General features: G+C 44.0%; 2 protein-coding genes across 7 annotated transcripts in view; one reads left to right on the plus strand and one right to left on the minus strand.

The window, feature by feature from the left end:
* The window catches only part of XRCC3 (X-ray repair cross complementing 3), a 63,461-nt gene extending 52,998 nt beyond the window's left edge, over positions 1-10,463 (minus strand). For 3 of the 5 annotated variants that reach the window (XR_003856224.1, XM_029598042.1, XM_029598038.1), the window contains exons 1-2: positions 9,188-9,599; positions 34-146 (exon numbers count right to left, since the gene is read on the minus strand). The gene's annotated coding sequence lies outside the window, so the exon portion shown is untranslated. Of the gene's footprint in view, positions 1-33; positions 147-9,187; positions 9,600-10,408 lie in introns of those variants that run through there. The other 2 variants (XM_029598040.1, XM_029598041.1) reach the window with 2 other exon arrangements.
* A 222-nt stretch (positions 10,464-10,685) lies between these two features.
* The window catches only part of ZFYVE21 (zinc finger FYVE-type containing 21), a 61,116-nt gene continuing 58,431 nt past the window's right edge, over positions 10,686-13,370 (plus strand). For both annotated transcript variants that reach the window (XM_029598047.1, XM_029598049.1), the window contains exon 1: positions 10,686-10,836. In XM_029598047.1, the coding sequence (XP_029453907.1) occupies positions 10,711-10,836 (126 nt within the window). In that variant the 5' untranslated portion in view covers positions 10,686-10,710. The remainder of the gene's footprint in view (positions 10,837-13,370) is intronic.

The raw sequence follows: 13,370 nt of genomic DNA on the forward strand, positions 1-13,370 counted from the left end.
ACATCAGAATGGAAGAAAGCCAATCAATCTCACCTCTTTATTACATGGAGGAAGGACTCAGACATCTCCTAAGCTCTATGTATGAGGGATTCGACACAGCAGTGAAAACATCAGCAGCCTCCATAGTGGCAAGATACATGGCATGGCTGTAGGCAAGAAGCATAAGAGAAGATGTACATGAGAAGTTGGTGGACTTCCCTTGTCTAGTTGACCATCTCTTCAGCGAAGAGCTGAAGGAGATGGTCACACAAATAAAAGAACAAAATGTCACAGTGCAATCCCTCTCCACTGTTGGTGACTAGTTAAAGATGCCAAGGCGTTTCTACCAGCAATATAAATGAGCCTTCTTCCCAAGAAGATCATACCTTCGTACCAGAGCTACCGGCAAGTTTCATATCGACCGCACGTTCTCAAAAAGAGCCTCCCAATCCCGTGGACGTTAAAGAGATTGATGCTAACGGAAGCAACAGCACAGCCAACGGAAAGCCGCAGCAGAATTTTTAAAGTCACCACTGCCACAGCAAGTAACACCAGTTGGAGGCAGAATTCAACACTTTGTGAATTAGTGATCCACAATAACCACAGACCAGTGAGTGTTGACAATAGTAAAAAAGGATTATCATCTAAATTTCAAGAGCCAGCCTCAGATGTCGCACCTGGCTTTACTCCCACTCGACCAATCCCAAATGACCCTTCTACATTTGGAAGTGCAGTCGCTTCTGAAGCAGAACGCCATACAAGAACTAGCCCGCTCTCGGTACAACCCAGCAATTACTACAAATATTTCCTCATTCCTAAGAAATCTAGAGGTCTGTGCCCTATCCTAGACCTCAGATCTCTCAAACACCTTTGCCGAGAGAAATTCAAAATGAATTTCTAGGGACTATTTTTCTTTCATCCAACAACCAGACTGGATGTATTCCATAGACCTCAAGGATGCATATATTTATATCCCAATGCACCCACCCTCTTGTCTTACCTTTGCTACAGAGTGGGAGAAAAGCACTATCAGTACAAAGTGCTTCTGTTTGGCCTGTCTCAGCTCAAGAGTCTTAATGTGCTATGTTATTCCGGAACAAGGATTTTGCTTTACCTAAATGACTGGATAGGCTCCTTGAAGGATACCCTACGCTTACACACAGTGTCAACCGTTACCTGCTTGGAAATGCTAGGTTTCTTAATAAATTATGAAAGTCAAACCTACAACCGGCCCAGTCAATACAATTTATAGGGGCCCTACAACCCCTTTCCTTCAAATTTCTCATTACCGCTTACATGAAGATAGATATCAAATGGTGGCTCCATTAAGGAGTATTGGAAATGGGAGCCCTACTTCAACCAGAACCCAATCAGATTATACTCAAGACACATGCTTCCACTCAGGGTTGGGAAACCTATCTTCTACATTTCAAAACACAGAGGCTGTGGTCCCCCCAAGAATCATTCTATCAAATAAATTTACTGGAGTTAAGTGCAATACGACCCTCATTGGAAGTTTTTCAACACATGCTTCGGGGGGAAAACATAATGATTCGTATAGACAATCAAATAGCAATGTATTACATAAACAAATGTGGGGGGGGGGGGGGGGGTTCTTGGACTCTCTGCAAGAAAGACTAAAGATATGGAACTGGGCAAGTATCAATTTAGCAATCTTGCAGGCAGTTTATTGTCCTGGAATTGAGAACACAGAAGCGGACACTCAGCAGAGTTTTCCAACCACATGAATGGGTCCTATCACAGGAAAACAGGTGATCACCTGTTCCATCAATGGGGATAGTATTTGAATAGACTTGTTCGCCACAGAAGGGAACATAAAGGTGACTCGTTTTTTCACTATACGTCCCAGTTCATACTGAGGCTTCAGATGCCTTCCTGATCTCTTGGTCACAGGGACTACACTATGCTTCCCTTCCCCCCCATTCCAATAGCAGCCAAAACAGTGCAGAAATGCATGTGAGACTATGCCAGGATTATTTTAGTAGTCCCAGCATGGCCGAGACAACCTCATTTATTTAATCTATTAAATCGCTTTCCAATTTTATGGTAAAAATTTCCAAAGCGATGTACATGTTTAGCTATCACATAAAATCACACAAACAATAAAAGTGTACATCCATTAAATCAATAAAATAGCACATCATGTTATCATCCCTCTATAACAATCATAAGAATATCCTACCAATTCAGACCCCTTAAGCAGCCTTCACTCAATCTCATGGCTTCGATGTTGAATGCTCGACAGTAGCGTATTTGTGTTTGCTTAGCAATATTGAGAACATCCTAGTATCAGCAAGAAAACCATCTACACACTGCAACTACGACTTATTCCGCTTTTCAGACACTTCAAAGCGGATTACATTCAAATGTAAGCATTATTCTGTGTGATGCAGAGACTGTTCCATTAATCCACTTCCTGTGAACCTCGTCAGTTATTGGAATATATGCATCATCTTTCCAAAAAGGGCCTCACAACCTCTTCCATTCGAGTGCATCTACGTGTAATAGCAACATATCATCAACAAGAGAACAGATATTCTATCTCCATACATCTGCACGTCTCCCATTTCATGAAAGGACTCATTCATGTGCATCCTCCCATACAAAATCCTCCAGTGCCTTGGGACATAAATGTAGTTCTCAGAGCTTTAATGGAACTGCCTTTTGAGCCCCTGGTAAAAGCTGACTTAAAATACTTGACATAGAAAGTAATTTTCTTGGTAGCCATTAGCTCTGCTAGAAGAATGAGCAAATTGCAAGTGATGGTGCACTTCCCACCATACCTACAATTCTTCCATGACAAGGTCATCCTACTGACCCATTCAAAGTTTTTGCTAAAGGTGATATCGGCATTCCACTTGAATCAATTCTTCATGCTCTCCACTTTCTTTCCAAGCCACATAAAACAGGAGCGGGACAAACAGCTGCATACCTTGGACTGCAAACGAGTGTTAGCTTACTACAAACGCAGAATGCAAGATCATAGACTCTCCTCTTAGTTCTTCATATTATACAATCCCAATAGATTGGGTATACCAGTTATGAAATAAAACTGTCTCCAATTGGATAACCTCCTGTCTACAACACTGCTATGAGGTGCAGTCCCTTACTCTAACACATCCTATAAAGGCACATCAAGTCTGAGCAACAGCAACCTCTATAGCACCCTTGCGAAATGTGCCCATAGAAGAAATCTGTAAAGCAGTCACTTGGTCATCTATTCACACCTTCACATCCCACTATTGCCTTGACGAACTTGGCAGATGCAGATGGTTCAGTGGGGAAGTCAGTATTGCATCAACTATCATCCAGATAAATACTGTCCACAGAGGAGTCCAGGTTGCAATTAAAAAAAAATTATTAATTAAAAGAAGAAGGTCAACTCTTCATTTTTGATAACCCTTAGCTTGGGACACCGCATTCGGCATGGCTAATTCAGCCTGCTTATTGACGAAAAAAGCAAGTTTGCTTACTGTAAATTGTGTTTTCCTCAGATAGCAAAATGAATTAGTCACGCGTTCCCGCCCTCCCCCTGGACAGCATTTGTACACTTCTAAATATTTTCCTTGCTTGAATATGAACTGAGGAGACTTCTAGAATGATCATTCACGCGGGAACTGCCACACATGCCCAATAGAGCAAAAGCTCTAAAGCTTTAAGAGATACTTCCGCCTGGTGTCGCTGGATGACATCAACCATTCAGCATGACTAATGCATCCTGCTATCTACAGAAAACACCATTTACTTGTACAGGCCATGGGAAGGAAGGCACTAGCAGTACTGAGCTGTGATTCTGCAGGACTGCCAGAGAAAGCCAGGCAAGGATAGTGGTTTCTGAGCTCCCAACCATGCTACCAATCCTTTCAAAACTGTGGGAAAGGAGCATGCACTTAAGGATGCAGGTTTTGGAGGTGCAGTGTGTAGAAATCCTCATTATTATAACCTAAATATTAAGTCAGAGTGCCTCTCCCTCAATTAGGGTCTCTAGAGTGGGTTGTTTTGCTCAAACCATGAATCTGGCATGTTGAACGAGAGCGGAGGGCGAAAAGGGAAGAGAAAGGTCAAGGAAGTAGAGAAAGAGCAAAGTGCATGGGAATGTGTGTGCATATGAGAGAAAGCATATGCCATCATTCATCCAGCCTCCTGTCCCCTACTTCCCTAGGTGTTGGGAGATATCTCATGTTTTACCACTGAAAGCACCAAATATGAATCAAAATAACCAAGAAATATTCAGACTAAATACTGACAGGCCAAAACTCTGTCTCAGTGGAAAAAGAAGAGACTTTGCCCAGATGAGAACTTTATACTGAATGATACTTTATCAAGGTCTGCCTGTTTGTATGCTCCTGTGTAAATAACCAAGGCAGAGAGACAATGCAACAGCTAAGCGCATAAGCAGGAATCACGGACCAGCCAAATGAGTCCAGAGGTCAGAAGGACCCCACCCTTGGAAGAAGGGGGGGACGGACAATCTGAGATGGAGAAAAACACGCTGGCAAACAGACGTGGCAGTACTCCCCCCAAAGAAATGGGGAGGGGGAAAAAGACCTAAAATGCGGCAAAGACTCTACACTCACCACGTGATTATGCATGAGCTGATGCATATTTATCAGCTGGAAAATATAAGACAGGGGAGGAATGAAACCAGAAGAGCAACCCTGAAAGAAACCCCTAAAAGAAAAAGAACCAGAAGAGCAAAAGGAGAGCCCTAAGCAGATCAGCACCTCCTGTTATTGAGGATGGAGAAGGCTAGGTGTGGCCAGAAGACCGGAGAGAGGAGATGCCCTGCCCAGGTGCGGAGAGTGACATGGAGTCTGAGATGGTGAGGGACGAGAGCAAGCCCCAGACAGCCCAGCAAGTACCAGAGCCAGAAGCCAGTCTCCTTCCGGGACCACCACCAGCTCTGCCAGTTTCAAACCCAGGAAGCAAGCCTCCTTCCCTGCACACATTCTCCAGACCTCCAGCCAGTGTCTGCTTCAGAGGTGAATAGAGTGATATTGCCTGAAGTTGGGACCAGGGGTAAGTAATTTAGCCATAAGTATTAATATATTAAGCAGGTTAAGGTTTATGGCATCTGTGAAACCACCCAAGGTACAGAACTTTCTTTAGGGAAAACTGGTGCTTAGTAGCCAGGATGTTAGAGACAGGAATTGTTATTTACTAAATACTAAATCCTGCCAAGTCTGATAAATAAAAGTCTATTTTTCAGGAGAGCATGTTGTCTTTTTCCTGAGCTTAGGATCATGAAGTGAAGTGGGAGGTAAACTGGAAGTGTCCTCTGGCAGACTGGTCCCTGCACCCCTAAACTTGCTTACAGGTGGGCATATAATGGCAGGGGGGAGGGGGGGGAGAGGCAGCAGGCAAGGTTGTCAGCGGTGTTGCAGGGTTGCCAACTTTGAAGAAATCTAGAAATATTATTACTGACACAATCTGCCACACCCCACACCATTGGGAATTGCCCACTCCTTCCCCAGCATTTCAAATCATCAAAGGACCAGATATGATCTCCCCCCCAAACCCTTCTCAGAAAACAACTCCAAGAGAGTCTATTCCTCCCTCCTCCCACCAAACCGAGGAGGACCTTCCCCTTGGCCCGCTTAATGATTTGAAATGTCCTATATTGCCCTTCTCTTGAAAGATTTAGGAACCCCTGCTCAAGAATATGGTCTAGTTGTATCTATTTGCTACAAAATACGGTCAGGATTCCGCAGCCTCAATCTAACAAACAATTATTTTAAAGAAATCCCAAAAATGTAGCTTTCAATGTTATCTTATTTTACCTTCAAAAAAGTATTTTTCGGCATTAAACATTTGTGAGAATTAAATGAGGACCATTATACCACCCATGTGGCCTTCTGATACTGTGGGTCACAATTAATCATTGGTCCTTAGACCACACCTTTTTTTTTTTTAAGATTTTATACTGCAATTAAAACAAGTAAAAATGTTACTTTCCTTTTACCCAGCAAAGCCCGACATGATATATTTGCTGCACTGTATCAGAGGCTCATTTTTTGTCTTGCTTATTGACAGAAAATAAGATGCTGCTTCATTACTTCTTATATCATCACATCTGAAAAGCACAAGAAAAAGAATAAATTATCTTTACCTCTATCTGCTTGTGTATATCCGAATCAAAGTTGGTTTCCTCTGAAGACTCACTGCAACCATCTTAACATCATTGCAGCGTCAGATCTATATATACAAGTGAGCAAGCGAATGTTTAAGAAACACAAGATCGCCATTTGCAAGCTTATGGCAGAACCACTTTCTTGTATATATAGATCTGACGCTGCAAAGATGTTTTAAGATTAAGGAGCATCTTATTTTCTGTCAATAAGCTACACAAGAAATGAACTTCTTATGCAGTGCAGTGAAACATGATATGTCGGGTTTGCTGAGCAAAAGGAAAGCAACATCTTTACTTGTTTTAATTTCAGGACAAAATCATTAAAAAGGTGTGGACTATGGACCAATGATTAATTGTGACCTGTAGTACCAGAAGGCTGATATGACCTAAGTATGCCTGTTGGTATGATGATCCTCATTTCATTTCTAATGAATGTTTCATGCTGCTGAAAAATACTTTTCTGAAAGAAAATTAAGATAACATCAAAAGCTATATTTTTGGGATTGAAGTACTATTGCATTTGATTTAACAAGTCATTTATTAGTGATTTCTCAGTTTTAAAGAAAGACATTAGAAACTGCATAGATCCCAGCACATTTCACAAAGACACCAATGGTATCACCAGTTTGTACTAGATATTCCCTATACAATAACGGCCTAGTCAGATGCAGTAGCATGTGCATCTTTAGCTGATTCACTGCAGTTCATACCAAAGAAAGTACTTTTGGGAAAAACTGCAAAAAAATGTAAGCTTTACCTAAATTTAGAAAAAGGCCAATTTAAATCAATAGGAGATAATTAATAAACAACAGATCAAATAACAGTGCTGCATAAAAAGCAGTCTTTGATCTTGATATACATACCTATACATATTGTTCCCTTAACTAACTCATGAGCAGCTGGAAGACCAACCTTGCTGTATCATATGAAGTAAATGTTGGGTGTCTGATCTATACATCCACAGATCCATTGTTTGACCAGCAAGCAAACTCACTGCAGCCTCAAGGACTCCTGCTTCTCTGTTAGTCTCTCTATTCACCAAAGTCATTATCCTCTGCATCTGACAATCAGCTTGCATTTTCTCCTAATTCTTTATGCCAAATTGCAGATCATGAGGTCTCTCTTCTCAACTTTTTCCTGTCGCATCGAAAATTCCTCCAAAAACGTTTGGGCACTTTTACTACCTTTCTGATTTATCTTCCTTCTCCCGGTGTTTTTAGCACAAATTTCCTTTTCCATAGAAAACTTTCCCCAAGACCCTTGATACAAAAGGAACTTACTTTCACTACATTAGATCAAAGTTCTGTGCTCTCTACCAGGCCGATACAGAATGGTGGAGCGCACTGTTAGCCCACGTTTGGCCGCGTGTTTTCAACACGCTATTTTTACCCCTTATACAGTAAGGGGTAATAGCACATCGAAAATGCGCGGCCAATCCCCCCGAAACTAATAGCGCCCTATTAGTTATTCCCTTGCGATACAGAAAGTAAAATGTGCAGCCAAGCCACACATTTTACTTTCAGAAATTATCGCTTGCCAAAGGCAGGAGTTAATTTTGGCCGGCACTGGGAAAGTACAGAAAAGCAGTAAATCATAGCGATATTAAGTCGGAGGCCCCAAAAGTAAAAAAAAAATTCTGCCCGTGGCCCGGAAGAAAGACGCTCAATGTTGCCAGCATCCGTTTTCCGAACCCATAGCTGTCAGCGGGTTCGAGAACCGACACCGGTAAAATTGAGCGTCGGCTGTCAAACCCGCTGACAGCCGCTGCTTCTGTCAAAAAGGAGGCGCTAGGGACGCACTAGTGTCCCTAATGCCTCCTTTTACAGCAGGCCCTCATTTGAATATTTTTTTTTTACTAAGTCGCGCGCCCAGGACACTGGCCTGTGTGTGCGTCGGGAGAGCAGGCGCTTGCCCGCGCTCCTTTCTGTATCGGCCTGTATGCTATATCCAGGATCTGTTCTACCCAACTTGAAATGTCCCTGCCCTGGTTTCTTTACCTTTGCCTGACAACGCGTTTTTCTCACAGATCCCCAGCACATCTCTCGCTTCTGTGCATGCCCTTTCATACCAGTTTTTATATTTCTGTAGGAGCACAACAATGTGTGTAGGACTGGGTCAAGTCTCCTAAGAACTTGCCATTCTGGGTTAGAGCAAGGGTCTATCAAGCCCAGCATCCTGTTTCCAATAGTGGCCAATCCAGGTTACATGTACCTGGTAAGTACCTAAAACATTAAGAAGATCCCATGAAAAGCTAGAATAGCATTAACTTTGGATCTTCCTTCCCCATGTGCTGCAGACACACAAGGGTAAGGACTTGTCTGGGAGTTGAACCCAGGACCTCTGGCACACTAAGAAGGAATTATACACCTAGACCACCAAGCCTTTACTGATCTGCCAATCTACTAGAGAGACACTGACTGTTAATGTTCCTTCCTTCTGAGCATCTGTCACTTTCTCCAATGTCACCCAGAGAAATCAATACTAAGCCCTAAAGTGTTCACTACTTCTATGTGCCAGAGAGAAAAAAATCTGGCAATCGTACCATTTTTTATGGTACGATTCCTCCAAAATACTCTTAAATTGTAATCCAATAATCTGAGTAGGAAGCTCGTAGTTTCTTCAAAACTTTCAAACCCTGGGAATTTTAAATACATACGCGTCACTCTTGGTAAGTGGCACTTAATACGTCTGCTATTTTTTCACTTTTCCCTCTGTCATTTTGTAGTATTTGGCTCCCAAAAAGAATGGAGGGTGTACTCTATTTCCAAAGACGTTCTTCACAATGAGCACAAATTTCCAAAAGGTGTCATTGAGCCATAGGAAGGGTGCGTTTATGAATGTAAACCAGAAAGAGATTCCTGCAAGTAAGTACGTGACAGCGACGGTTTGTGTATGACAGAAAGGCAAGAGTTAAAGGTGTCTCTTTGTGAAAGCTTCAATCTGTGCGTGAGAGAAATTCTGTTTGTGTTTATTGGGGGAAGGGGGTGACCTTTCCCATGTGCATCGGTGGGCTTTTTCCAATTTACAGTTTATAGGTGAAATAATAAATAATGTCACCTTTTGTGACCCTTCACTCCTAGGGCACAGGAATAACACACGTTTACGCGGACTCGGCTGCGGGGACGAAGGCCAGCTTGCTGCATGCTACGTAGACTAGCGGAGGCGCCTCCTTTTTTTCGAGGGGGGGCAGCACGGAACCAGCACCTATAGCTTTCTCGGCAGCAGAAAGTTGAACGCGTGAGCGGGAAAACCCGACACAAACAGCTCCTGCCACTGCCACTCAAGGGCGACTTTAACCAACAGTTTCTTCCCGCTCTGCCATTGCGCGGGCAAAAGCGCTCGTAAACAGAGCTGTCCTGGAATATTATTGTCCCGGAGTCCTAAGATGTAAGACAAGAACCCGCATTTTTCTCCTGTTTATTAAGAAAATAATACACAAAGCGCGAACCGTCCTCGTACCCTCTGCGCGCCCGTCACGGCAGTCTCTATAGGCGGGTTCACAGTTCAGCCATGGCGCGTTTCTCCCAGCTAACCAATCACAAGCCGCGGCGCGACCTAAGCCTAATGATTGGCTAAAAGTATTTACCGTATTTTTCGCTCTATAAGAGGCACCTAGGATTCAAAGCAGGAACATTAAAAAAAATTGGTGTGCTAAACCTGCTCTGATCCCGGGTGTCTGTACGACTTATGGAGCAAATTAGGGGAGGGCATAACATTTTTTTTTTGGTCCCCATTTCGTTTTTAAGTCTGGGGAGGGCCATTTCTGTGCATTCCCCAGATCAGAAAACTTTTATCGTTCTCTTTGTTGAAAAAAACCCAACAACACTCCCCCCATACCAACCCTTTAAATTTAATTAACTATAACCCGCCCCCCCCAAGACTTGCCAAAAGATCTCCTGCACGTCGGCCGCCAGTATTCAAAATGGCGCCGATAGCCTTTGCCCTTACTATGTGACAGGGGCTACTGGTGCCATTGGTCGGCCCCTGTCACATGGTAGGAGCAATGGATGGCCGGCGCCATCTTGGCATGGGCCGTCCATTGCTCCTACCATGTGACAGGGGCCGACCAATGGCACCAGTAGCCCCTGTGTAGTTAGTTTGGGTTTGTTTTTTTTAATATTCGCTCCATAAGACGCACATATATTTTTCCCCCACTTTTGGGGGGGAAAAAGTGCGTCTTATGGAGCGAAAAATACGCATTCGGGCTAGGAAGATACTTCCTTTCCGAACGTCTTATTAGCGCCACAAGTAAACCTATCAGAAATAAGCAATCGCCACCTTCACCCGCGTGACTCCATGAGGAAGGTGATTGGTTCAGAATGTACAGCACGAAGCACCACCTTCCCCGACCAACCCAACCGCTGCACCTCCTCCCTTCTGCGAGCACACAGACTCGAAAAACAGAAGGCGTCAGGCTAAGCTGCGCACGTGATTGGGCTAAGCGGCTGCCAAGCAGGAGGAGGGCGGGCACCGTGGAAAGGCGGTGGAGCGTTGGATTGGCCGAAGCGTTCGTGGCTCGGAGGCTTTTCTCTTGGGTCGAGGATGGGGGGGGGCGGGGTGCTGACGCGGGAGGGGCAAAGATGTCCTCTGATCGTGACGGGAAGAAACTGGTGCGGTTGCCTAGCGGGCTGCGCATGGTGCCCGAGAGCGGAGCATTCAGCAGCCCCTTCTGCTTGGAAGAGCCGCAGTGGGTGCCGGACAAGGAGGTGGGTGAGAGCCCCGGGAGCTGTCAGTGCTGCTTGGCTCCGGCCAGGCTGGGGGGTCCCCCCCGCGGCTCAGCGCCTATTTCAAGGTGCACGGGCGGAGAAGGTTTGAGAACGGGAGTTGAGGAAGCTCGTTCCCCGTTCCGCGTACAGGGTGCTGCCCCTTCCAGGCCTGGCCAGTGCGTGCATGTGAGCCGTGCCGTTGCAGTAAGCGCTGTTCTCCCCCGCGAACTCGCTCGTGTTTCGGAGTTTCCTTTACGTTCGGTTCAGCCCTTGGCCACGTCGTTGCTTGACGTTTCGTGTGTAAGCAGATCGCGGTTTCGGGAGGGTAGCGGTAATTCACGCTGCTTGAAAACAGAAAAAAAAAAGGCGCATCTGTCAGCGTGTGTATAATGTAGGTGTTTGCAACGCCTGCCAAACGGAGCTTGGAATCAGTGCGGGATAACAGTTTTATGTCGGGTTACTTATTTCTTGGTTCGGAGCCCGATGATTGTCTTTACAGTTCTGCTTGCCATCCTGTCTCCAGCTATTTTATGTTCCTTCAGGGGTTTGCAAACTTCCCCTCGTGTCTGCAGACAACGCGATGTCACTCTAGCCTGTTTTCCTTTTGGCTGTATATTTGACTGCGAAAGCGAGTCAGTGGAAAGCTTTAACGAACAATATGCAGAAGTGACAGATACACAAAATGCAACATTTCTCGAGAAATAATGTTTCTTCTGATGTTTGTGTTTTGTTTTTTAAAGTAACTGAGGATATTTAACAGCCACTAGTATTGTTACATAATAACATCATGACGGAAGGAAGTTCCTGCATGCAGTTAGACAAACCAAAAATGGTTCAGCCTGGCCCTAAAAAACTAGCTCTTAAAACCAAAAAGAACCATCCAGTCTGCCCAGCAAGTTTGTTTGTTTGTTTGTTTGTTTGTTTATTTATAGGATGATAGCAGCTGCTTCTCCGTGCAGGTTATCCCCAAGCCTTCTGTAGCCTGCAGAGCAGCAGCAGCTACGACTAACCTAAAACAAAAAAAACTAAGGGTACCGCATACAGTACCTCTGTATCACTTCATGCAAGTCTGGGGGCTGCACCTCAAAAAAGATATATGGTACCTGAACTGCAAAAGGTACAGAGAAGGGGATGACACAACTCCCCTATGCAGAAAGGCCAAATAGGTTAGAGCTTTTCAGCTTGGAGAAGAGACAGATGAGAGGTCTATAAAATCATGAGTGGATTCGAACGAATAAATGTGACTCCGTTATTTACGCCTTCAAAAAATGCAAAGGCTAGGGGACACTCCATGAAGTTAGCAAGCAGCACAATTTAAAACAAATCAGTGCACAATTAAGCTCTGGAATTCACTGCCAGAAGATGTGTTTAAGGCTTAACTGGGTTTAAAAAAGATTTGGTAAGTTCTTGGAGAAGTTCATAAATTATTAATCAGGTGGACTTGGGCAAAGCAACTACTTAAATTTTCAGATGTTAGCAATAAGGGATCTGTTTACTGTCTGGGATCTTGCCAGGTAATTATGACCTGGTTTGGCCACTGTTGGAAACAGGATACTGGGCTTGATGGACCCTTGGTGTGACCCAGTATGCCAAATCTTATGTTCACCAAACTTGTGTTTGCTATAGGATGGATGTTTAAAACCCGGAGCAGTTTATTTTGTCATGGATAAACTGTAGTCTACTGGTAACCTTGGCCCAGAACGAAGACTGATGCCTGATACTCAAGTCAGGGTATAGATGGAAACTTAGGAATGGCTTGGATTCAAAGAATAAACTCATATGTAGATATAGATCATCATGGCTGGCTTTTGGAATGTGGGGCTGAACAGGGCACTGGGCTCAAGAAGCCACTGCTGCTCCCTCCCTCCCGCACCCTTCAGTCTGATGTTTGCAAGCAGGAGACATCAGAAGTCTGTACAGAATGGAGGCTTCTGTCTGAGGTGGTAGGTGAAGGATCAGCTTGCAGGGAGGAGGGGAGGCCAGACTGTTGGGCAGGAAAGGGACAAGAAAGGGAGGTGATGCTGGGCACCGTGGGCAGGAGAAGGAGAGAACAGGGCAGAGGGGATATTGGTACTGAGCAGAGGGCGAGTACCGTATATTGTGCAGGATCCACTTCCTAACCCTAGTGATTAGAGCGGCAGGCTTTGAACTATAGAAACTATAATAACCGAAAATATCTGGAAAATGAAAATCGATATGGGGTATTATAACTTAATGACCAAACTCTAGTGTCCGGTACCTTTACTATAGCTACTAACCATTCTCTTCGTTACGACCTGAAATTATACAAGAATCATCTTACTTTCCTTTAAACAGCAGTTCTGGTGACTTTTGTATTTATACATTAAAAAAAAATTTGTATATATGCAACTAAAAAAATACACCTTTAAACTGTATTCAGTCTCTTTTATATGAAGTGACTAAACTCTCTCAATGTCTACTGTCTCACAACTTTGGAGGAAAAATATATTTGTATCACTTATCTCAAAGGATGTGCAGGATGGATATACTTGACAACATTCTGTTCAATCTAT

This window comes from Rhinatrema bivittatum, chromosome 4 (assembly GCF_901001135.1).
Source record: "Rhinatrema bivittatum chromosome 4, aRhiBiv1.1, whole genome shotgun sequence".
In the NCBI taxonomy this organism is placed as follows: Eukaryota; Metazoa; Chordata; class Amphibia; order Gymnophiona; family Rhinatrematidae; genus Rhinatrema; species Rhinatrema bivittatum.